General features: G+C 33.1%; 1 protein-coding gene across 2 annotated transcripts in view; it reads left to right on the top strand.

Moving 5' to 3' along the window:
- The window catches only part of LOC140436715 (uncharacterized), a 369,152-nt gene that overhangs the window by 251,962 nt on the left and 90,850 nt on the right, over positions 1–26,340 (top strand). Inside the window, exons 1-2 of one of the 2 annotated variants that reach the window (XM_072525764.1) lie at positions 9,716–9,854; positions 19,748–19,901. In XM_072525764.1, coding sequence (XP_072381865.1) covers positions 9,744–9,854; positions 19,748–19,901 — 265 coding nt within the window. In that variant the 5' untranslated portion in view covers positions 9,716–9,743. Of the gene's footprint in view, positions 1–9,715; positions 9,855–19,747; positions 19,902–26,340 lie in introns of those variants that run through there. The other variant, XM_072525765.1, reaches the window with a different exon arrangement.

The following is a 26,340-nucleotide window of genomic DNA, read 5'->3' as shown; positions in this document are numbered from 1 at the left end:
TAAGTAGGATGAGGGCTGCTTCTTTTACTTTTTTTTTCATATCTGTTTCTTTCATGATTATTGATGCATCTATCCATTAGGGTCTGTGTTCGTTGTCCCAGACATGTTTGTATATCTATACGATTTCTCGAAGTCTCTGTTCTTGATGTATGTTTCATGCTTGTTTATTCTGACACTTAATGGTCTTGCCGTTTCTCCCACGTCAGTTTTAACTGCTTCTAAACTACCTACCAGCCTACTTGTAAAATAGGTCAGATTTTTTGCGCCACGTTTCAAAAACTTTGAAGGAATACCATCTGCTACAGGAGCTTTGTTTTCTTTTAATTTTTATATTGCTTTAATGACTTCTTTCTCTGTTGGGAGGTTAGATTTCTCTCTTTTCTCTTCCATGCCTTCTACCTGGATTTCTGTTTCTTACAACCCCTCTCACTTCTTATATTTGGTCACTCCTCAAAACTTTCTGCTTATCGTTCTATTATCTAATCCTGATCAACAATGATATCTCCTGTTCTGTTTCTAACTGTTGATGATCTAGGTTTGAATACCTTTCTGTTCTGGTTAACCTTTTTATAAAATTTTTACGTTTGTATTTGTGTGCTAAATTTCTCTAGTTCTTTCAGTTAGTTTTGTATATGATCCTGCTTCTTTCCTTTCAGTATTTGTTTTTTATCCCGTCTTAGCTGCGTATACTCTTTCTTTACTTGTCTCGTTCCTTGTCCTTGAAGCCCTTGTAAATGCTTAGAGTTTTTCTTTGCGTTACTTGCGCATATCTACCAGTCCGATCTTATTTTTTCACACTTTTGTCTTCCAATTATTTCAGTGGCTACCTCTTCCCATATGGTTCTACACCGACTCCAATAATTAATAGCATCTTCAACTACATCACCTGTACGTTTCTCTAGCTTACCTTTCAGACTTTCCTTAAATTTCTTTGATATCGCAGAGTTTTTTACCGCTACTACTTTCCTCTTTAACTCGTTTTACTTTTTTTTGCATGGGACATTTTAGCTCTTGTTTTCATTTTAATGGGTAGTGTGTTGGTTGTCTATCATGAATCAAACACCTTCTATTTTTTTTGTTTTCCGTATAAAAAACATGTGTCCTGATTTCAGAGTTATACATTCCTCTCCTATACGTCTTGCTTCACAAAGACCCATAACGTCCCATTTTAAAGTCCTTTAACTCTTTTTCTAGTTCCAGAACCTTTTCTTCTGATGACAGTGTTCTTACTGATATTTAGGTTAGGTCTTTCTGATATTTAGGTTCTTACATGGTAGCCTGATCTGACCCAGGAATTCTTTGCACCCTCTGTTTGCTGTCTTTCATGGGTATCAGGTCGCTAGCAGCTTCTACAATCCCAGTAAGAGACGACAGGCTGCTACAGCGATTGGTGACCCTGCCTTGTACCCTTTTTATCTTTCCCTTTAAAAACTCCTACCTTCATCCTACCCTCTACCAACTCGCAGTATCCAGCGCGGTAGAGCATGGCTAAAAGCCAAACATGCTTGACACAATAAAAACACGGCCCTCAGTCCCTAGAAGTGAGCTGATCCTTGGTCAAGGTAACGATCAAGAAAAACATAAATATTATAAATGAAATTAATTATAATGTAAATAGCCCCACACCGAAAGGTATAAATGAATTTATTGATAAACAAAAAAAAATGCTTTTTTCGTCAGTCATGAGTAAATAGAAAATAACATTATTTTATTTACTAATTTAATGCGAAGATCGAATAATGGCAATTAATAAAAGGTTTTTCAGTGAGAACGCAAGTCATTTCACGGTTATCAATCACACCTCAAAGCATTCATTCTACTTTTATTACTAACTGTCTTCGCATGCCTTAAATTAAAACGTTTAGTTCTTCTACAGTTACAATGGTTCTGTTTCAAAAACTAATAATTATTGAATAAAATATTTAATAATAATGTTATGGCATGTGAACACAAATCAATGAGAATTTGTGTTCGCATTTGTGCTGACAAAGTGAAAAAACTAGTGTGTTCTGAATAAGGACGATATTAAAAAGTATATATTATTTATTAATGCTATATAGTGTGTTTCCATTTTTAGTCTAAGTGTGGTGATCCTCCTGTCTATCGGATTGAACTTTGTTATGCTGCTTGTGAATTTTTTTATTTATGTATAACCCCACTCCATTCTTGCATTTTTTGTATGTCTCCACTGTATATAAATACATATTCTTCTTTTCTTCTTCTGTGATTTCTCCTGCATTTTCTATCTTACTTCTTATATCGCAGCGATGTCCATTATGTATTTTCTTAACTCTCTTGTTACTTTTAAAAAAATTTGTTTAATTTATTAATGTTTTACATTTTGAGAATGATTTTCGAAGTCGAAACGTCAACTAAACTTATTTTTAAAGTAAAATTGTGGCTTATTCACAACACTATTAACTCCTTTACATGTTTTGTTGTAAATTTGATCAAATGATTCTTTTATATTTACATCGTTTACTGTTAGTCGAGCCCACTACCACAAAGAAATTTTGCATGCATAACCAACTCTAATTATTACGATTTTCGGATGCTCTATATTATCTGTTCTAATTATGACTTGCTTCCAGTGTAATAGAATTCTGTTAGAGTTTTAGATACACATTTTTGTTTAATTGTTTGATTATCTTACATGTATATAAAACTTTGCAAAACAATCGAGTTCAAGAATTACCAACTATGAAAAATCAGCTCTATTCAAAATTTTTGTTGTATGGAAGAATTACGTGGGTATGTTCTTACAGCAAATTACCACAAATGCTATCTTTTAAAATCTTAGTTGACTAGGAATGATTTCGGTATCTACGTACTTATTTATTATAATTTTATTAGCAAATTGCATAATTAGACAAAACAAATAAATTAGCCACTAGTGGTAGAAAGACAATGAATTTGGTAATTTCAGGTTACTTAATCGAATAGTTCTTTTGTTATTCCACCAAAAATAATTTAATACTATCGGCGTAAATTTAACGTTATTCAATATTATTTAATCCAATTAACAATATACAGGATAAACAAGCCTAGTTGACGTTTTTCTCACAAACATATTTCACCCGTGATAAAATTGAACAATGAAGTAAACATTTCTGGTTTAAATCGTAAAGGTATTTCATCAGAACGTTTTCGGTCTTACCAGACCATCATTAGTGAAAACAAGAAAGTAAGTCGTTTCAGTAAGAACGTTTTCGGTCTTACCAGACCATCATTAGTGAAAACAAGTAAGTAAGTATTCCCACTTTTTATTATCATCATAAAAACTCAAATAAATCAGACATCAGTTCCTTATTAATAATTATTATTCTCTACTCAACGTTCAGTACCACTAATTTCCCAACAAACTTCTTCCTTTCTTAGGCTTTGATTTTACAACTGTCATTTTCACCACAGTTCTCTAATCTCCTCTTTCTCTTGCCTGTATTTTTTTGTAAGTCCGCTTTCTAAAATATTTCAAATTGATCATCTTCATATTATTTAATCTCTCTGTATCAAGTTCCTATTTTTTTGAGATTCAAATTTTAATTATTTAGCAGTTTACTAATTTAAAACATTTGGATTTATCATAAATGAAACACATAATCTTAAAAATATAATGACAATTTTAAAACATTTTTCAGTTCTAACTGACTTTCATTTAAAACTATGCCTGCTTCCTCTTAACGTGCCTTATCCAGTCTTTTTACGTTGCCAGTTAACACGCAAGACTATCTCTATCTTGAGCTATTCTGAATGTACGGTTCTCCGTATTCCGGTTCATTCTCTGATATTTTATAAGTACGAGACTTCTACCAATTTCCCTGCGACTTTTGATTTTACTCATCATAATTAGTCAAAGACTATTATACTGATGAATGTAAGGGAAATAAGTCTCCTATTCACAATCCGTAATAGGTTTTATTAAAGTTGAAAAAAGAGAATGGGCTACCGGTTTCGCTGTTTACAAACTTTTACAGCATCTTCAGGCCCTCAAGAAACTAAGGCTATATATTGTATATTATATGCTTCTTCTTCTTCATGTGCCTCATCCTTTAAGGATATTGGCGATTATCACTACCCATGTTGCTCTGTCTGCAGCAGTTCTGAAGAGTTCTATTGTTGTTCTTCCACTCCACTGTTTTAAATTTTTCAACCAGGATGTCTGAAGAAATGGAAATAAAGAGAGGAGTCAGGTAAGGCTGCATACTATCACCTATATTATTTAACGTTTACTCTGAAGAGGTAATTCGAGAAACTCTGGAAGATGAAACAGTCGGCATAAGAGTAAATGGAGTCTAAGTTAACAACATCCGATATTCAGATGATACAGTAATAATGGCCGATAGTTTACAAGACCCGGAAAGACTCATAAGTAAAATAATAGTATGTAGTAGGAAGTACGGACTCTCGCTCAATATCAAAAAGACGAAGTTTATGAAAATTTGTAAAAACAACCATAATACTAACGAAATCTTGATAGTAGAGGGCCAACAGATCGAAAGAGTAAAAAAGTACACTTACCTAGGAACAATTATAACAAAAAATAATACTACACTACAGAAATCAAAGTCAGAATCGAAAAAGCATGTTCTAATTTTATGAAAATGAAAAAGGTCCTATGTGGCAAAGATTTAACATTAGCTCTTAAAGTACACCTAACAAAATGTTACGTATACAGTGTACTATACTATTGATTGGAATCATGGACTTTAAATCTAGACACAATGAGACGACTTAACGCCTTTGAAGTGTGGACCTATAGAAGAATTATGAGGGTTTCCTGGGTAGATAGAGTTACGGACAATGAAGTACTGAGAAGAATAGGTAAAGAGAAGGAAGTTAAACTTACAATTAAAGAAAGAAAGCTACAGTAACTCGGACATGTGATGGGGGCGAGAAGTATGGCATCCTGCGACTCATAATGCAAGGAAAGATAGATAACAGAAGAAGCATCGGAAGAAGACGAATTTCATGGCTTAAGAACCTGAAAGAATGGTTTGTATGCAGCTCAAAACAACCTTTTAGAGCTACTGCCTTAAAAATAAAATAGCTATGATGATTGCCGACCTCCGTAGCGGAGATGGCACCTGAAGAAGAAGAACTAGGATGTATGTCGTCTTCCCGGTTCTCTTTTTCCTTCGAATTTCCCTTGTATAACCAATCACATCAACTCATATTTTTTATTTATTACTATGTGACCAAAGTAGCTCATTTTTCTCTCGTTTATAGTGTTGAGTATTTCTTTTTTGCAATTATACAGTATAAGACTAAATAATACACTGTTTTTCCCGCATTGTATGTCCGAGATATACTATTTGCCTGGATTTGACGCTATCAATCAGTTAAATAGTAGCTTTTGCTATGTTGAGAATTGCTTTATTTATCTGCTTAGCAGTTTACGTCACTTTTAGTATTCGTCTATACAACTACATTCCAAAAGCCTCTACGAAATTAATAGTAGATATTTTTAAAGATCATGCTTCGATACCGTATAAAATAACTCACCGTTTGTAATATTTAATATTTAATCATGCGTTTTCAAAGTTGAAGATACAAGTTGCCATTACTGAAGAGTGACCTTATTATTAAAAAAGTTGCACAAGTCATCCCAATTTTATATTTTCACAAAACTATATATCTATTTAACAAAAAATCTATTGTGTTCTTAAATTGATACGTATGACACATAGAAGTATACTTAACTCACTTCATTTTAATACATATATGTGTATAATGTATATATTACCTATAAATGTTTCATGATACATCATTTCTAAACCCTTCTCTATATTTTGCACCATAGCTGTGCACAGTTTCGTAATCTACCCAACTAACTTAACAAATTTTGTTTTAACAACTAGTCAACTCGCCGCTGAAACTTTTCCAGGTTTATCTTTTTTCTCTTATTAGTCCACGGAAGTAAGTTTTTCTCAGAACATTTCAATAGCCAGACATTTGACGTGTTTTTTCGATAATATGTGCCAATAGTATACTTTCGGAGGACTTCCTTCCCCCGAAATCATTCGTAAACCGTTATATTGAACACGATTTCTGAGATGAAAAATAAAACGTCAAATATCAAGTAGTTATAAAATGTCGTTTATTTCCATAAAACCTAATAGGTATATAAAGATTCATTTAGATGATCGTTTTAGTGAGCTTAGAAAAGATATCGAAATGTAAATAAAAATGTCTCAATGGTTTTACGAGAAAATCTATATACACTTTAATGTATAAAGTAAAAAGTCACAAGAGTGATGATAAATGAAAAACAATAAATAAGTAAATATGTTAAAAGTCGCTAAGCAATAGAACTAGACAAGTCCGGATTTGAATATCTGCAGCAAACACCTAGAAGATACCAAATCCATAGACTATTATAAAAAGGGTTAAAGCAGACGGCAAAAACCACCACTGCATTTCAATTACCAGCCCTCTTAGTCGATAAATTATGAAAACCTCAGTCGAAAACAAATACGAATTACTGCAGCTGGAACACCAAAAAGGATTTTGAGTTGGACGATCTTGCATTGACCATATATACACTTTTTTCCAACTAAATGAAACAAGAATGGCTAGGGATATACCAACTTCTGTATTAATATTACATTTGTAAAAACAAACAACGACTTTACAACGATCTTTAATCAAATTAAAGATTACCAATCATTTCTTCGAGAATTTTTACTAAAATAAGGCTACAGTCTATCTTCAACACTCTTCAAAATCAACCTGAATGAAGCATTGAAGAGATGGAGATCATGTTCTGGAATGGATATACCTTTAAACGATGAAACATCCTTGTATATGCTTTATTTTATGTCCGGTATTATACCGGACGATCCAGTATTCATCGCACAAGACCAGAAAGATCTACAGGTACAAAGCGATTACAGATCTATCTCTAATGACAAAAGGATACAGCTATATAACAGTGTTTTTAAAATCGTTACATCTTATGAATGTAAAACTCCGCAAATCACTAAGAGAACGGAATAAAAACTTGTTCTGGAAAGGAATTTTTGTCGCAGATCAGCAGGTATATGCAGAATAATGCTAACAAATGAAAAAATATCAAAAATAATTCCATAATGCAGAACAACCATCACTATAGAATAAATATAGCAAAATCAGCTTCTTTGGTACGGATATGTACAGTGAATGACAGACCATGGTCTATCAAAATTACTATTGCATGGGCGACTACCTAAGAAAAAAACAACGAGAAAAACTAAAAGGCTTGATGGAGTGCGAAAGGCAATGTCAGAGATAGATCTACGACCAAGAGACTGGACCGATAGGCTTAAATGGAAACGGGGAGTTGGAAAGCGCAGGACGCTACATGCAATATATATTTAGAAATTTAAAAATATATATCCAAACGATATATTGCGTATTAAAATTGATGAACCAACGAGAACAAATAAAATACAAATATAATGAAGAGTTCGAAAAAGTAACGTCTCCCCAAAGCTCTTAATTTTAGTGCTAGGTCATCTTATAAATATATATACCTATATAATATAATATATTATATAGGTATAAATAAAAATGTAACAAACCAGTGATCTTAAACAATCAGTAACAATAATGAATGCAAATAAATTCTTCAATATTTAAATCAAAAGGCTGCAAGCGTAGCGTTGAAAATTATAGCAAAATAAAAATTATGGATGAAAAAACTACTAATTTATCTATATAAGATCAATCGTTAGAAATCACCAGCGACTACACCTATTAATTATAGACATAACTACCATGAAACTAGACCTATCTGGGTATTACACAGCGGAAAAATTAAACGACATATTAAAAAATAACGAGACCCGTGTCAACTTAAATACTCGTATTAAGTATTTAATACATGCATTTTGTCTATTTCTACATATTGTGTGCTACTTAATAAGTACTATGCGGAAAGACTTAGAATATTACAGGGGGATATTAACCGAGCATGATAGGAACTTAAAAGAAGAATGGTCATAAAACAATTGGATATGCGGAGGATTTGGTAATCATCTCGCAAGGAAAGTAAAATATGGTAGTCAGAGATCGCATAAACAAGGCCCTTGAACTAATAAGACAATGGACTTATAGAAAGGGGTTAAATGAAGTCCCCACAAATTCCCTATAGTCACCCTCACACGCAGACCGAAACTAGAGGGATCAGATCCTCCCAAGCTGCAGGGAAAAGAAATTCAGCTAAAGGAAGTGGTAAAGTATCTCGGGGTTATACTAGACTCGAAAGGCGTATGTATGGTGGGAAGAAATGGGAATTAAAACTGGACATACTGCACTGAGTGTACACCATAGTGATCAAACCTTCAATTGCCTATGCAGCGACGATATGGTGGACTAATACATTTTAAACAGCTGCAAAAGCCAAACTCAGCAAGGTGCAAAGAATTGCGTGTATGAGGGTACCTGGCATGCGTAGTCTAATAGCAGCTAGGGAGGCTCCACTAGGGCTGCTTCCCTTGCATTTAATAATACAATGAGAAGAAAGATTGGGAGCCTACAGAATAAAACAATCACTGAAACTTTGCAATGGAGGGACAGGGCATATGAGTATCAGGAGGACTATGACAAAGGACATTTTTAATATGAAAACAGATCACATGTCTATTCCAGACTGTAATGCCTAAAGAGTACAACAAAGAACAACGAGTACCATAACTAACATCTATACAAATGAATTCAAAACTACAGAGGGTGTAGGGGCAGGAATATACTCCAATAATCCAAGAATTAGCGAAAGCTTCGCGTTGGGGAGGAACTGCGCTATTTTTCAAGCCAAGATTTATGCTATACTGTAATGTGTAACAGGAAATAATCAGAAAGCTCTTGAAAAAGAGCAGATTCATATATTATATGACAGTCAACCGGCACTGAAGAAAATGACCTCTAGGCTGGTGTGAAACTGCATCAACGAACTGAATGAACTGGGAGACTGATACAAGTTTGAGTTTGTCTAAGTACCAGGACATCAGTGCATCGAAGGCAATGAAAAAGCAAATCTACTGGCAAAAACAGGATCGAACATATTAAACCAACCGGCTGTAACTCTGGGAGTACCAAAGGTTGCACATCGTAGGGCTGTAACGGACTGGATCAGAGAGAGTCATGAGCGATATTGGGAGAGAATCCCAAAATAAACACATGGAAAATTTTCATTAGTGGAGTATGTAGAAGAAAAAGAGAGGAGCTGCTTCATAGGGGCAAAAATAAACTAAGAACAGTAACAGGAATGTTGATCGGGAATGCACTAGTAAGGGAATTCTTGAATGGAAACCCTAACTGCAGACTTTGTGAGACGGAACTAGAAACTATAAAACATGCATTATGTGATTGCGAGGTGCTGGACCGTAAAAGACAAAAATAGTATTTACAACAAACAGAAGACAATAAAATGATCAGGTTCAGAACTAAAATCAGAGATGGATTGGGCATGTAGCAAATTAATCTGAAAAGAGTACATAGAATAACTACATGAATACCAAAACAAAGGAAAACTATAGAAACAACCACTATTTAAAAATAAATAGATGATAAAAAGTTTATTGTGTTAAAGGCTTCTTCGCCAATACGTTTTTAATAACATTTAATCTATCACTTTTGGGGGAATAAACTAACACATATTTGGATCTTGTGTCAAATATAGAATTTGTGCTAAAACGTTTGACATATAATTTAAATCACCTAACCAATTATACGCTATTCTACGATTGTCACAACTATTTACTTAAATGAAGAGTTTGACGGTACACCTATTAATAGTCCAGCTATTACTATTAAACTTAAGCTCTCATAGTGATGGATTTATTTTTGTGAAAATTGTTTTTAAACAAAAAGTTAAGGTAAGCTATATTTAATTCAAGTAGAAATCTAGTAGGAGTAAACATAAACATACTACAGAAATGCCTATATATGAAAATATATTGTAAATTTCAAATAAAACTTAAGAAAGAATATTTTGTTAAATATCTTGATAAAAATCTGCCACAATTTTTTTTTATTTACAAAACCCCGCATCATCCATAAAAGATTCTTAGTGGCTGCTGAAATATTACTATATAATATTTTGTGTACAGATGTAGTTATAAACTAAAATATTATTACATTTTAAGAAATAAATTTATATCCTTAAGATAATTCATTGTATTGGATAACTTATAATTCAATATATTTTTAAGTTAACTTGACTGCACAGTGGTTTTGCTGGATGGTTATCAGGCATCTACAGTATGAGTATTCTGTTGATAGCTAATTTTTCAATAAGATCTTGTGAGTTAATGTCGTGTAATTAATTCTTAGTCGATTTATGACCACCTGTTATCTTTTTTGTCTGGAAGCTGGAGCAGGATATTGATGGAAGTTTATATCTCTTTAAACTTTAAGCTATTTTAATTTCAACAACACTGACAATTGTTTGTACAATATTGTTTGATATTTTAATAAACGTCTGGTAATGAAATTCTTTCGATAACGTAAGTGCTTCTAAAATTAAACTTCTCCAATAAATGTCGATGACGTGTGATGTTCTACTAAAATGCTTTTGTTTTGTCACACCATCACACCAAAAATATTCTGTGCAGATTTATAGTAGAAGCTATAGTATCGTGTTTGCGAGTCAGTAATAAATAGACTTCGGCCAAATGATTGTTTTTTCCTCCCTTTTTATTTACAATACCGCATGTTATAATTCAATCAGTTAATTATTTTGTACCTAGACAGAGGTATTCATTAAGTCAATAAATCAAAATTTGTGTTATAGTAAATCTATTTTTATCTATAGTGCCCATGTTGGGATTGAATCAGAGATGTTTACTTTCTACTCAGTCAGAGGCTTTTTTTAAGCCAATAAATTAAAATTTGTCTTAAAGTAAATCTATTTTTATCCATACCGTCATCTAATTTCTCGTATATCAATATACGTTCATTAATAACGAAGTTGCTGTGTAGTGCTAATTTGGTAGTCGCCTTGTTTGTTTTTCTAACTTAATATATTTATTTCCCCTTTCATTTGATATGCCGCATATTAGGATTCAATTAATTGTTGATTTTGTACTCAGTTATCATCCATACTGTTATGTGATATCTCATATGTTACTATACGTTCATTATTAACGAAGATAAAGTGTAGTGCCCTTATGGTAGTCCCCTTGTTTGTTATTTCTATCTTAATATAATCCTTATCCCTCCCTTTCATTTAATGTATCACATGTTCCAATCGGACCAATAACAACGGATATATGATGTAATGCCTGCGCTAGGGTTTTGGTTACGGACAAACAGACAGAAAGATAGACAGAATAAGAAAATTATATATATATTTATATATATATATATATATATATATATATATATATATATATATATATATATATATATATATATCGAGAAAAGGAGTACGACCGTCAATCCAAAATAAACTAAGGTACACTCGAAGAGTGGTGGGTTTTTCGGTCAAAGTGGAGAAATAAAAGACAAAGAAGGTGGCTACTTCATCTATTTATTGAAGACGTTTCGCTTTCTGCTCAGAAAGCATCATCAGTTCATCTAAAAAGAACAATATGAAACCAAACATCCATAGAGAAGTTGGATGTTTTGCAAACTTCTCTATGGATGTTTGGTTTCATATTGTTCTTTTTAGATGAACTGATGATGCTTTCTGAGCAGAAAGCGAAACGTCTTCAATAAATAGATGAAGTAGCCACCTTCTTTGTCTTTTATTTCTCCACTTTGACCGAAAAACCCACCACTCTTCGAGTGTACCTTAGTTTATATATATATATATATATATATATATATATATATATATATATATATATATATATATATATATATTGTTATTAATATAATAATAGTAATTTGAGAACGATTTCCGAAGTGGAAATTGAAACGTCAATAAATGTATTTTAACCTTTAATTGTGGCTTATTCCCATTTAAATATTAATTAATATATATATATATATATATATATATATATATATATATATATATATATATATATATATATATATATATACAGTGTGTCCGTAAAGTATGGAATAAATTCGATATTTCCTAAATGAAAAGCCTTTTTAAAAAATCTTAAACACATCGATATTTAAATTTAATGTTCTACATTTTACAATAAAATTTCATTATACAAGGTGATACACATTACAGTGATGACGTCATCGCCTCTTTTTTTTTAATATAACACCCTGTATTTTAGGACATTTTTAGATCGATAAAAATGAGCTGATTCCAAGATTCCAAAAGATATGCGCTTTTAAAATTAATTTTTCTTCATTTATAATAATAATAAATTATATTAAATAACTTGAAAGTAATCCAGTAATTAATACATGACTTAATCTTAAATGTTCGAATTGTAGCCCTTGTTGTATTTGACAGTAACCCAAACGTTGTACAAATTATTGTAGAACCTTGTTTATGCTTTCTTGAGAAATATTGTTTATTTCTTAACGAATTCTTGTTTTTAAGTCTTCAATATTTGCAGGTTTCGTTTTATAAACAGCCTTTTTTAAATGACCCCACATAAAATAATCCAAAGGATTGAGGTCTGGCGACCTCGCTGGCCATTCAATATGTCTACGTCTTCCAATCCACCTGTTCGGAAAAATTTCGTTTAGGTACCTTCGAACATCTAAAGCATAATGCGGAGGCGCACCATCCTGTTGAAACCATAAACTTTTATCAAAACCTCCAAGATTAATTGTACTGGAGAATAAATTAACTAAAGTAGGTACGAGATACCCACTTAAAAACTGAAAGTATGCTGGCCCGTTTAAATTACCTTCGAAATAGTAGGGTCCAATGATTTTATTTCTTACAATGCCAGCCCATACGTTTACCTTTTGCGGGTATTGTGTATGATGTTCCCGCATCCCGTTGGAGTTTTCTTTTGCCCAGTATCTACAATTCTGATGGTTGACTTCGCCATTTAATTTGAATGTAGCCTCATCAGAAAAAATAATATTTTGAACCAAGAGAGGGTTTCGGTGGCTGTTATCCATCATTATTTCGCAAACTTGTATTCTTTTATGTGGATCATCCTCGTTTAATTCCCGTACAACTGTGCATTCTACTTACTTTACTTACATTTACGTACTTTGTGTACCGTTGTTTTGCAAACATCTAGATCACTACTATCCTTACGAACAGAAGTGTGCGCATCTTCTTCAAAAGCAAGTAGAACATCTAATGTAACATAATTTACAGAGGGACGACCTGATTTGCGTGTAGTTTTAACCGTACCGGTTTCTAGAAATTTATTTTTAATCTTACTTACTGTTGACTGCGTGATGGGTATTTCTGGATATTTATCATTAAATAAATTACACACTTCCATCTGAGTTCGGGGTTTGTCTCCATACCCAATCATCATGAGTATTTCAATTCTTTGCTTTACACTCAAATTCATTTCTACTTAAAATTAATTCTAAGCAATAATACAGAACATTCACGAATTAATACAATTATTGTACTACTTAATTGTTATTGAACGTTACTAAAAATAATTACAGTTTACCAAAAACTAGAAGTAGGCTACTTTTTTGCAATTGATAATAAATCATTTATTTTTTAAGCCCATATCTTTCAAATAATATCCATTAGACCCAAGTATTATACTTTTTTAAAATCACCTCATTTTTATCGATCTAAAAATGTCCTAAAATACAGGGTGTTACATTTAAAAAAGACCCGATGACGTCATCACTGTAATATGTAAAACCTTGTATAATGAAATTTTATTGTAAAATGTAAAACATTAAATTTAAAAATCGACGTGTTTTAGATTTTTTTAAAAAGGCTTCAAGGCTACAATTGTTTCACAAGAGAAGGCCAATCTGTTTTAATTTAAAGAGCTTCACTAATACTTCTAAAAGTACTCTTGCAGATTTTTACTGATGCTGTTTTATAAGTACAAAACGAAACGTTTCCGCTAATATATGGAATAGTAACATCTTGCTTTATTTCTTTTCTTCTCTTATCTAACTGAGATCTTCAAGAGTTACAGTGTGAGGGCAATTTCCACCCCGTTTCCATTGTTTTATCACTGCTTATTGAGTTTGACAGTCGTTACTTCTTATGGATATATATTGTTCTAAAGCTGTTTTCTTGTTATTGAAATATTTGAATAAATGTAAATGGTTATAACCTACGGTTTATTAACAAATTTCATAGATTTTCTCAAAAGATACTTTAAAACTTTTTTATTTTTTTATTTATTTTGTCATGCTTTACTTTTATCACACTGACTTGTTTACCACAGGGAACACATAAACATTGCATTTTGCTCTTTATTCCACACCATTTCAATTTATTCGTTTACGTAGATTAATGTTAAATACCAACGGTTTGCTTAATGGAAAAATAGCTAACGAACACCTACAGTTTCAGGAAACCTCCATGAAGATCCCTACGGTGTTAATTCTTTCATATTTACCGTTATTGTTAATCGAATACTTCCCGACTAAGATTTATATTTCATTTAAAATAATAGAATGATGCCGCAGGTTTGGTAATATCTTACAAATATAGTTGTTTTACTTGGATTGGAATGTGACAGATTGTAAGTGAATAAAAAACCAATTTTAAATCTATGAATAATTTATGTAGACAATTGCACAGGCGTGCTTTGTTATACAAAGTTTTAAAGTTTTTTTATTACTCCTTTTTGGGAGCGTTAGTTGTGATTTATTATTACATTTTTTCTTAAATGTCTTTCTTTCTTTATTACCCCCTCACCTTGCGAATCTGTCGCTAATATCCCTCTTCTCTTGTTTTTAATCGATTTTGCGTATATTATATGACAAACTTGAAGAATTATGATCCCTTGAAAATTTATTGTTGTCGGAGATTTCAATTTCCCTGAGATAGCTGACCGATTGTTTCCAAAGCTAATACTATTATTTCCTAAAATTTGTTTTAAAAACTTTCTCATGAACTTAAATTTAATCAACTGGTAACTGAAATTGCAATATTTAAAGCCAACAATCATTCTTCAATTTTTCATAAATGATGGTCAATTAATTTCTGCACTTGAAGTGTCCTCTCGTGATAGTCTTTCTGATCACTCGCTTATTACAGCTAACATTCAATTTAGCTTAACACCTCTTGGTAAAAAGAATTTCGTAACGTAGGGCACTACTAATTTCTTTAATGTTAATTCTGTTTTATCCCACAATCTATGTCTTTTAATCGCTCAGATCCGACGTCAACGTGGGACTATTTTCTTCACACTGCCATCACAACTATTACTGATCACACAACCGAAGAACAACAATACTTCTGAGCTACACACTTAATTCGACATAATCGAAAGCATTGGCGAACATTTAAACTAACTGGTTCCCTTGATAATTTTCTGGCTTACCGTATTTTTTCCAATCGAGTCAAAAAATACAAATGCTAGCTAAGAGCAGAATTTAAAATTTATAAGTAGTAATGTCAAAAAATAAAATTATCGGTACATTCGCACATTTTATCTTCGAAGGTCTCCATACTGTTACGCTAGCGCTTGTTACGCCCCTGATATAGTATTCAGGCATTTAATTGAGAAGTTCTACGACTCTTTTAACGTCGCGAGAACTTCAATGAATTCTAGAAGAACATTTCGAAGGGAATATACAGAAGGAAAATTAGATTTTAGAAGTTATTCTTCGGTTGAATAAATAAATGTTAGAAATACATCATATTCTAGTGTTAGTTTAGAAGACAATATTACATTGATGTCAGAAGTGGAATATTTAAATAAATTCAATAAAAAATGGCTACGATACTTAATGATATAAAAGTGACTGATGTACCACAGGAATTGGAAGATACAGAATAATTACATTCTATCGGGAAAAAAGAATAAATTAGTACAACAGCTGAAGAATGCCCTGGAAGAAGAAACGTATTCGTTTTATCCAGAAAGGATGTATTTGAGGGTAAGCATGCTGCTGTAATTTCATCAATTTAAAAAGTTTCTGGTGATATCCCATTATTGGAAAGCTTGTTCTTGGTATGTTTCAAAATTTTCTTTTGATGTTTCGAAAGTTTCTGCTGAGTTTCTACAGACATTGTCTCATTCGAAAATACTGTTTCGATATATATCGATATAACTTCTGGGAAAAGCAAACTTTTTGCTAACATACATATATATATATATATATATATATATATATATATATATATATATATATATATATATATATATATTACCTTTTTATAGATTATACCTTTTCCATCTCTCTCTGTTGTCCCATTCTCCATCGTTCAGGCCTCTCTTACTCATGGCGTCGTCTACTTCGTTCCTCCTGGACTTTCGGGGTCGTCTTCTTTTCCTCCTTCCTATGGGGCTCCATTTGGTTATTCTCTTTATCCATCTGCTGCGCTAGTTCTTCTTACATGTTCATACCACTTTAGTCTTTTTTGTTCTATATATGTTAGTATGTCTGTTTCTATTGATGTTCTTTGCTTTATTTCGTCATTACTTCTCTTATCCATTCTTGTTACCTTGCAGCATCTTCGCAGGCATTCCATCTCTGTTGCTACTATCTTACAGCTGTTTTTCTTGTTTATGATCCAATTTTCAGCCCCATATGTCATAATACTTCGCACTAATGTTTTATAAATCTGTGTTTTTGTCTTCATATTTAGGTGTCTATCCCACCATACTGAGTTAAGTTGTCGGATTGCTGTTCTTGTTTGTCCTAATCTTTGTGTAATTTCTTCCTCTGTTGTTTCCTTTTTCGTGATTATAAACCCCAAGTATTTGAATTTATCCTTTTCTTTGATTGTTACGTTGTCATCAATCTGTAGATCTTTTATGTCTTCTTCACTTGTAGATAGGTACTCTGTTTTGGCGAGGTTAATATCTAGGCCAGCCTTGGTATATTCTTCTTGTAGTTTCTTCATCATGTAAATGAGGTCGTGTTGGTCTTGTGCAATCACTACTTGATCGTCTGCAAAGCTTAACGTATATAGGTATTCGTTCCGTACCGGTACTCCCATGCCTTCTCATTTTCTTTTCCATGTAGTCAAGGCTTTCTCTAAGTATATTTTGAATAGGGTTGGAGATGTGGAACAACCCTGCAGGAGCCCTCTTGTTGTGGTGAAGTCTCCTATGATTCTTGTTCCCATTTTAATGGACACTTTATTTTCTTTATACAGAGCTTTTGTAGCTTCTATGAGTCACGTCTGTATTTCTAATTTGTACATTGCACTTGGTATTAAGATAATTATCTGTCTCGCACTGTTATTTAATGATTAACTGAGAATTAAATGTTCGCAATTTAGAAGTTCTTAACAGCTGATTGAAAGTTCGTATGAAAAGATTAAATGTTCCTTGATTGAATGCTAACTCAGTAGTTAACATTAACTACAGGAGAAGAAATAGTCGACGGAGATTCGCTCACACAGTTGAAGATAATAATATGTACTTTTTGCTGATTTATGATAATATGTACAAGACAATATACTTTTTGCTAACATCTTTTTGAAAATCTCTTCTGACATTTTTTGTTTTGTGGATAAAATATATTTGTTAAAAAACAAAGTTGCTGCTGATATTTCGTCTTTTGGAGAAAAGTTAAAACAAATTGAGACTAATTTCTCTTTTGAACAGAAACTGAAAGACATTGAAAATAATATGGAGGAAATAGGGACAGCAGACAAAAGAATAAGATCAATTACAGTGTAGACAAAAGACGACGAGACGAAACTTCAGTTGGAGCCACGGCCAACATTTGAAGCGACTGAAGGTTCTGTTATTGTTAAAGTCCCAAGTTTTGAAGAAAAATCGCTATAGAATAACTGCCTGAAACTGTTTTAATCAGCTGCAAGAGCGAATGGATGATCCGTAAAAGAAAGGACTGTAAACCTTACTATTGCTCTTTGAGAGATGCGTTCAATGTGCTTTCGATCATAACCGTATCGAAGACAGATCATTTCAAGACTCTTAAGACGAGACTAGACATGCTATATGGTCACGAACACTTGAAACATGTCACCAGTTACAATTCACAAATCGAAGATAAGAGTAACATAAGGCTCTTTAAGATCATAAGGTTAATATTACCAAGTTAGTACAATATGCTTATCCAACAGCTCCTGAAGACATAATGGAAAAGTTAGCTGTTTAAACATATTGATGGTCTTCGTTATCACAAAATTCATGGAAATGAAGTGACCAGTAAATCACTCATGGTATCACTGAAAAACAACAAGATCTACTCGTTTTTCCAGATGACTATTCATTGTTCCATATAATTATTGCCAATATTAAAGACATACAAGGATTTGCATCCATCTTTCGAAGAAAGTTCGGACGAGTTGCAGAATTTCAATGACAATTACCAGCTCACGGAAAAACTCTGAAACTTCAAGGTGAATTACGTTACCTTTACTATTTGGTAACAAAAAACACTACCCCTGATCCACCCCACCTACCAAGATGTATGAGAAACATTAATTAAGTTCAGGGAGCATGTGCTGGAGAGTCTAACGTGCAAAAATTAGCCATGTCAGAGCTAGAATTCCGCCAATTGGATTGGACGGTTGTCCGAAATATGGTGAAGCAAATCTTTAAAGACACCGAAGTCCAGTTACCGGCGCGTCCCTTGCCACTTTTATATAACTGGGAGTTGTAAAAGTGGGTCCACCTGCTAATATCAGAATCCAGTTTCAGTTCTGACAAGGTTTCAGGAGGAGGTCTTAAGGAGGGAGCAATGCTACGCTAGCTCTTGCTACGCCTCTAATCGCATATGCAAGCACTCGATGGAGAGGCTTTTAGGCTGTCCTGACGTTGTAATAATTCTGCTGAATTCTAGAAAAATATTTCGAAGAACGAGGCAACTATAAATAAGGAAAATTAGATTTTAGGAGTAAGTCTAATAAATATATTTGTACGTTTAAATGAATAAACGTTGTAATTCATCTTGTTGTGTTGTGTTATTGTTCTTCTTCTGGTGCACTCCATTACTGAAGGTTTGCGATCACTAGTAGTAGTAGTAATTGTTGAACGTTCATGTCGTCCAGGTTCTAATATTACGAAGCCATGACATGCCTCTTTCTATCTATCTTCCCTTCAATTATTAATCGTAGCAAGTTATATTTGTTATTTTGCCTTATATGACGTATTTAGGAGGTTTTCCTTTACTTCATCGTTGTTATTCTTCTTCTTCGTTTCGGATATTGGCGACCATCATGGAAATCTGTATCCTGCACACTGCTGCTCTAAAAAGAATTGTGGTTTTTGTCTTGAACCACGTACGAAGATTTCTCAGCCAAGAAATCCTTCGTCTCTCTAGTCAACGTTTCCATTCTACTTTTCTTTGTAGAATCAATTGCAGCATCGTTGTGATAAGTTATAACTAACTTAACTCTATAAGTCTAACGGCGTATAATTCTATTATACTTTTTAACATTTTTATACAGGGTGTTTCGTTGATAAATGTACAAATATGAACTGCAGACAAAGGACACAGCATGTCTTAAAAATAAATAAATAAATTATATTTTTTATGGATTAACATAAGTACATTTAACATTATACTGTTTTTTCTGTTTTTAAAAACGTATTTACATTAACCAATGAAACACCCTGTATACTAGATACATAAATAAAAAAACTATTATTTCTTAAGTTAATAAAACTGTCAAATAATTGAACAGCTAATTCAGAAGAAAAAAAAATATTAAATTAATTATAGTCTTTAATTAATTACTTTTAATTTAATTTATTTGCAGGTTTATGGGCAGTCGGCAGCAGCTCACGTATTAGGTGACGAATGTAACAGCGATTGGGAATGCAGAGAAGATATAACTGGTTCAATTTGTCATCGAGGAAGATGTGCTTGTCAACCGTTTTACGCAAGAGTCAATCAGACCACATGTTTACAAGGTAAAAATAGTCAATTATATCTATTTAAAAAATAATTTCTTTAGAATTGAGTTTCTTAGCAACTCTTTGGTGATTTTTAATTTTAGTATTCGATATTTTACTAACAGAACTTTATATAAGGACTCTTTAGTTTGATGTTTTTAATCTTATACAAGTTTTGGTAGATACTAGACTACATTCATTTTACATATTCATAATTGTCAACAAACGCTCGTGAAAGTCAAACAGGATCTTCTTGGTATATATCTCACCACTGATGCTTACCACATCGCTAGCTAGTTTTAATTTGACAATTTGTTGGATGATGTCGCATTTGTATTACCCCGTTTCGAATTCTACCCCTCCTCAAATTTCGCACATTCACCTTTTTATCTTTCTTTAAAAGATGTTTAATTTTTGCCAATGTTTTAGTAAGATTGCATCAGAATAAAATTGAATTTTTTATCTTACTTCGTAGGTTTCGAAGTTATGTTTGTTTCTATTAATTTTTTCTTATTTACAACTATGTCTGTCTATTATCCCTATGTTCTATGAAGCTAATACCATACATTCAGTAGCAATACACTCTTTTTTGTAATATAAAAATCACAAATGATTACTTATGAAATAGCGATAACTGTGTTTTCACATAAAATTAAATATGACATAATCCGCTATCACTTTCGTCTTTAATGGATTTTCTTTGTTTAGTTAGGTGTTGCGCAATTCAATTATCTGGTACATACCTTTATTGCCACACTTATATTGGGTCATCTCATTGTTTGAAAGTTAATACTAATTAAATGGTAACAATAACGTCACTGATTAGTAAGACACACTAAAATTATAATTTCCAATTAATTTAATATAACATGTCTTCAACACCGTTGAATAAATACAGTATTTAATTGTAATGTAGTAAAAGTTCCACACACGAATATTTTCTTCTTTACGTGCCCCGACGGTTGGATACTATCATGGTTATTACCTTATTTATAGGCGAAGAAATATAACACTAAAAAGCACTGAACCTACCAATTTTCCGCAGCAACATAAATTGCTGTGCAACTTTTTGCATCCGATTCGGAAAAGTGTCAGGAAATTTTGTGAACAAAAATTATTGTATTCTCCTGTATGTATTCTCCTATATAGCCACATCTCAAATGCTTTCAGTATTCTGCACATATCTTCGTTCATGGACCACGCTTCAAACACACACCATACACACACACACACACCATAAAACAGGACAGAGAAGACGTAGCATCGCAGCATTCTTACTTTTGTAGCAAAAGAGAGGTTGTGACTCTTAAAGAAGGCCCCATCCGATTAAAGGTGGATCTAGCTTTTCCGATTCGTGCTCTAATCTCCTAGTTGTTGGTCCATTCTTTATTTATTATGGTGCCGAGGTAGTTGCAGTGCGTCACTCTTTCTACAGGGAATTGGTTGACGTAGAGTTGACCTTCTGTTATCCTTTTCTTGCTAATTATTATAAGCTTTGTCTTCTTAACGTTTATATTAAGTCCATATTGTTGACTGTAAAAAGTGATTTTGTTCATAAGAACTTGTAGGTCTTCTAAGTTGTCCGCAAATATTATGGTGTCATCTGCATATCTGATGTTGTTTAGCCGGTAACCATTTAATAGAATATTTTTTTCAGTTTCGTGCAGAGCTTCGATAAATATTCTTTCAGAGTAGAGATTGAAGATAAGAGGAGACAAGATACAGCCTTGCCTCACTTCACGCATGACTTTCACATAGTCAGTGTGTTCACCTTCAACTTTGACTTGCTGTCTGATTTCAGTATAGATTTCTAATTATTTTCAGATCTTTGTTGTTAATTCCTGCTTCGTTTACTATTTGCATCATCTTGGCGTGCTGTACTCGATTAAACACTTTCTCGTAATCAACCAGACATGCGTATACGTCGCAGTTGACGTCTCCGCATCTCTGGAATAAGACTTGTACTGAGAACAAAGCATTTGTGAACTCGAACTGGTTGGGGGAAATTTCACTTTCACACAGCTTGTAGATTCTCTTATGAATTATCTTAAGGAACAATTTTGGGAGATGACTCATAAGGCTTATAGTACGGTAATCTTCGCATTTTTTGGCACCTGGTTTTTTTGGAAGTGCAATAAATTCAGATTTCAGCCATTCTGTTGGTATTTCTTCATAGGTGTATATGTTGTTGAATATTTTGTTGCTATTTCTCCAGAGTTGTATATGTTGTTGAATATCTCTGCGATTATTGCTATTGATTCGTTGTCCATTAGTTTGAGTAGTTCTGCTTGTATATTATCAGGGCCTGCCACTTTGCTATCCCTTAACTGTGTTATTGCGGAATAAACTTCCTGCTGTAATATTCTTGGTCGATCATTTACCTCTTCTTCTAGCTCAAAAGTGTTAGGTCTCTTTGGTCTTCAAATAGCTTTTCTAGATATTCTTTCCACGTTCTTATTTAACTCTGTTTGTCCAAGATGTTTTCATCAGAATCAGTTATATTTCTTTTCTGCCTTCGTCTTAGTCCCCCGTGAGTTCTTTAACTTTTCTATGTACATTGTGACTATCGTACTTTGACTGCAGAGTCTCAATTTCTTTGCATCTTTCCTTTTTTTCTTTCGCTTCTCTGATTTTCATTTTTATTAATATATTTATGGTTTTATATTTGTCTGGGTCATTTTTGGCTTCTCTTCTCTCTTCCATTAGTTTCAGGATCTCATCTGTCATTCCTGATTTTTTCTTTATTAATCTATCTGTCTATAAGTGTTTATCCTTTACATTTTGCACCATTTCTATAATATGTTTGATCGTTTGTTCTTCGTTCGATTCGTCTCTAATTGCAGTCACTTGCTCGTTTAACGTGGCTTGGACTCTCATCCTCGTATCAAGGTCTTTCAGCATACGCAGGTCATATGATTGTGCTTTCCTTTTCTGCACTGTTTTGAGTTTGACTCGAAATACTCCCATCTCCATCAGTGGAACGTGGTCTGTCTCCAAGTCTGCTCCAGGATAAGTCTTGATAGATGTAAAGCTGTTTCAGAATCTTTTATTTACTAAAATGTAGTCTATTTGATTCTTAATAATTCTCCCGGGTGTATCTTGAGGGGATTTCCACGTGTACAGCTTGCGAGGTGATAATTGGAAGAATGTATTGGTCATAACTAGTTCTGAGTCTTTTGCGAATTTTTCTAGGCGGTTTTCTCTCTCGTTTCTGACTCCAAGTCCATGTGCTCCAATATACTGTGTCTTATCTCCAGCTCCAATCTTGGCATTAAAATCGCCCATAATGATGAGAACTTCCTGTCGAGGTAATTTCTGTACTTCCTCCTCTTTGTCTGCAGTGGGAGCATAGACTTAAATGAGGTTTATATTAATAGGGTTGGCTTCTTTCTTGTAGTAACATCATTCTCTCTGAAGTTGGTGTAAAGTTAGTAACGCATTTCGCAACCTTGGGTGATACGATTATTCCGACTCCATATTCATATTCATATTTGCTTACTCTATCCTCAATCCCAGTAATTGTTCAGTCCCTCCTTTCAACCTCCTATAAGCAAATTGTATATATTGTTACATATTGCAAAACGATAGAATAATAAAGTACAAAAATTGTTAAATGAAACCCACATATAGAAAAAAATATTCGAAGGAGAAAGACCATAAACAGGTTATAAGACCTAGGCTTAGGTCTATTTCTTGATGCACGACATGCTAAAAAAGAGGTTTCTATATAAATGAATAAACAAATACCGAAGCATGAGATAAATTGTAGGATAATATCACTGGGACTCCTTACGTACTAGTTTGTTTCTGCTCCATTTAAATTACGATCTATTATTGCTTCATTTTTTTTATACATTTTAGATTATCCATCTTCGTCGTCAAAAGTTTGTTAATATTGGGTTTTATTTTAAACATTCCTTATGTCCTTCAGCTTCCATGTTTTAAGTTAAAATCTTCTACATATTCCTCAATCACCATTTTTTTTTATTTATTTATTTAATGTCCTCCGAACCAATGGGTTCATAGACGACAACAATGAAAAAATACATATTAAAACAAAGAAAGGTTACAATATTAATTACATAATAACATGTAAGAAGATTGGTATAATTTGTGATACAAATTAGATTTTAATTTAACTATCTTTTATGCCTATAGCCGTTAAAAACTTTATGATGTTGTTTAGATGATTATTGTCTCTAAGAAGCTCTTGGCTATGTCGCTGGAGAGGTTGAGTTTATTTCCCATTTCCTGGAAAATTTGACATTTGGTTAAAATATGCTTTACTGTACTGTTGGTTTGACACTGGTTGCGGTATGGGAGGGTGTCTCTTGTGATTAGATAAAATGTATGGCGGGTGTAACCTAGTCGGAGTCGAGTACAGATGACTTGTTTTTTCCTAGGTAACAACTAGCTTATTTTTGTAAAGCATTGTCTTTAATTTGACCTAATTTTTCAGAACACTGAGACCATTTGTTTTACCAGGAACAACTAACTATGTTTTTTAAGCACAATTTGATCATCGCTAAAAATTAGAGCTAGTAGCGTGTATTTCTCACCGTTATTTCCATGCTTCAGCGTTTCCTGATCCATTTATCTAGGGATATCTCTGTAGATAAATCTTAAGTGAGGTGAGTGAGAAATAAAAACCTTGCCTGAAAGTGTTTTGTTGTTTTGGTTGTACCCTTTGATATTGATGGGACTATTCCTTTTCACTAATCTAAAATCAGTTTCATTATATAGGAGTTTAAACTACTGACATGCACTCAAACTATTACAATGAATTGTGGCTTAATTTCATGTAAAATAATATTTAACCTTTCAGTACACGCGCCTCAAAAAGTTACATCAGTACACGCGGCCAACTGTAAGTCTGCATATTGAAATACATAGCAAGTATAAGATAGATTCAAAAAAATTTTCTGATAAAATAAAATGAACTATTATTACAAACACTTATTTAATAATCATTCTGCATGTTATACACATTCATTACATATATTTGTGCAAGGTTATTAACACATATATTTTCCACATTTAGCACATGAATACTTGGTCGGACGCTTCTTTTTTCTATCGCAGTGTCTGCAGCGTCCCCTTTGTTGGCCAATATTCCCAGCTACAGGCGGTGGTGAATTTTTATATTCAACCAGTTCTGTAATTCTTAATTTTATTGACGATGGCAAACAAGAAAAAATAGCACGAGGACGAAGGTGATTATCAACTAATTATCTAGCTAAACTTTGTTAAAAAAATTCTTGTGATGGTTACATTGTCAGGGTTGTTACAAAGAAAAATGACATTTGCATTAATATCTGCAATATTTAACATCGAATAGAAAACTACTATTGACAACCTCCTTGAATTTATTGCAGTGTTAGGCAGCACACAGTTTGTCAACGGTATCAACACCTTCTTTAGTATTTTTTTAATCCATTATGATTTCGGGTTTACCCGTTACTTCATCTATTTTATTATCATAATGAAGACTGAATAAAAGTAGGACATTTTTATTTTGCTTGGGTATGTAGAACACAAGAGTGGCATTTTCTCGAAAACCAACTAAACTACTGTTGATTAACCGTGACTTTGGGGGGTTGACAACTTCTTCTTCTGTTTTGTTTTTACGAATTGTACCAATTAACGTTAGCTTTTTTGCATACAATGACTCTAACAGATCCATACTTGTGAACCAGTAATCGGGAGTAATATGCCTTCCTGATCCCTATATGGGTTTACATAATCTCAAGACTAACAAAAAGTACCACTTGGCATCAACTATGGCGAAAATTTTAATCCCATATTTATTGTGTTTATTTGGAATATGTTGCCTAAATGAGCAGGACACTCGAAACGCTTCCAGTTTCTCATCCAGTGTAACCAAATAAAAAGGACTGTAAGCATTTTTGCAGTTGGTAACTTCTTCTTCCTTCTTCTTCTTCTTTTTATATAGACATGACTCTGTTTGTTTTTCAATGTGCCTCTAGTAAGTTGTCGTTCCATCGTTTTCGTGGTCTTTCTACTGATCGTCTTCCTATTGGGGAACCGTCTCTTGCCGTCTTTACTACTCTATTTGTTGTCATTCGGCTTACATGATCGTTCCATTCTACTCTTCTATTTCTTACCCAGTTTTTGATGTTCTCCACCTTGCATCGTCGTATATCTGTACTTCTAGCTCTGTCTCATAGTGTCTTACCATCAATTCTTGTGTTTTCGTCTCTGCTGTTTCTAATGAATTAATTCCTCTGTAATTTTCCGGGATCCTATTTGTCTCCTTTATTCTTGAGGAATTCTGTTTTGTTCTATTATTTTTTGGATTAGTTTTAATAGTTGTTTGGTCAGATCTGGTCCTCCGTACTTTAGGAGTTCGTTCGGTATTCTGTCCTCTCCTGGTAATGTTCTCTTTTTTAATTTCCTTATTGTTTCCTTTACCTCTTCCTTCTCAATATTTATTTCT

The sequence above is a fragment of the Diabrotica undecimpunctata genome, chromosome 3, assembly GCF_040954645.1.
Source record: "Diabrotica undecimpunctata isolate CICGRU chromosome 3, icDiaUnde3, whole genome shotgun sequence".
In the NCBI taxonomy this organism is placed as follows: domain Eukaryota; kingdom Metazoa; phylum Arthropoda; class Insecta; order Coleoptera; family Chrysomelidae; genus Diabrotica; species Diabrotica undecimpunctata.
This window is presented reverse-complemented; position numbering and strand designations above follow the sequence as displayed.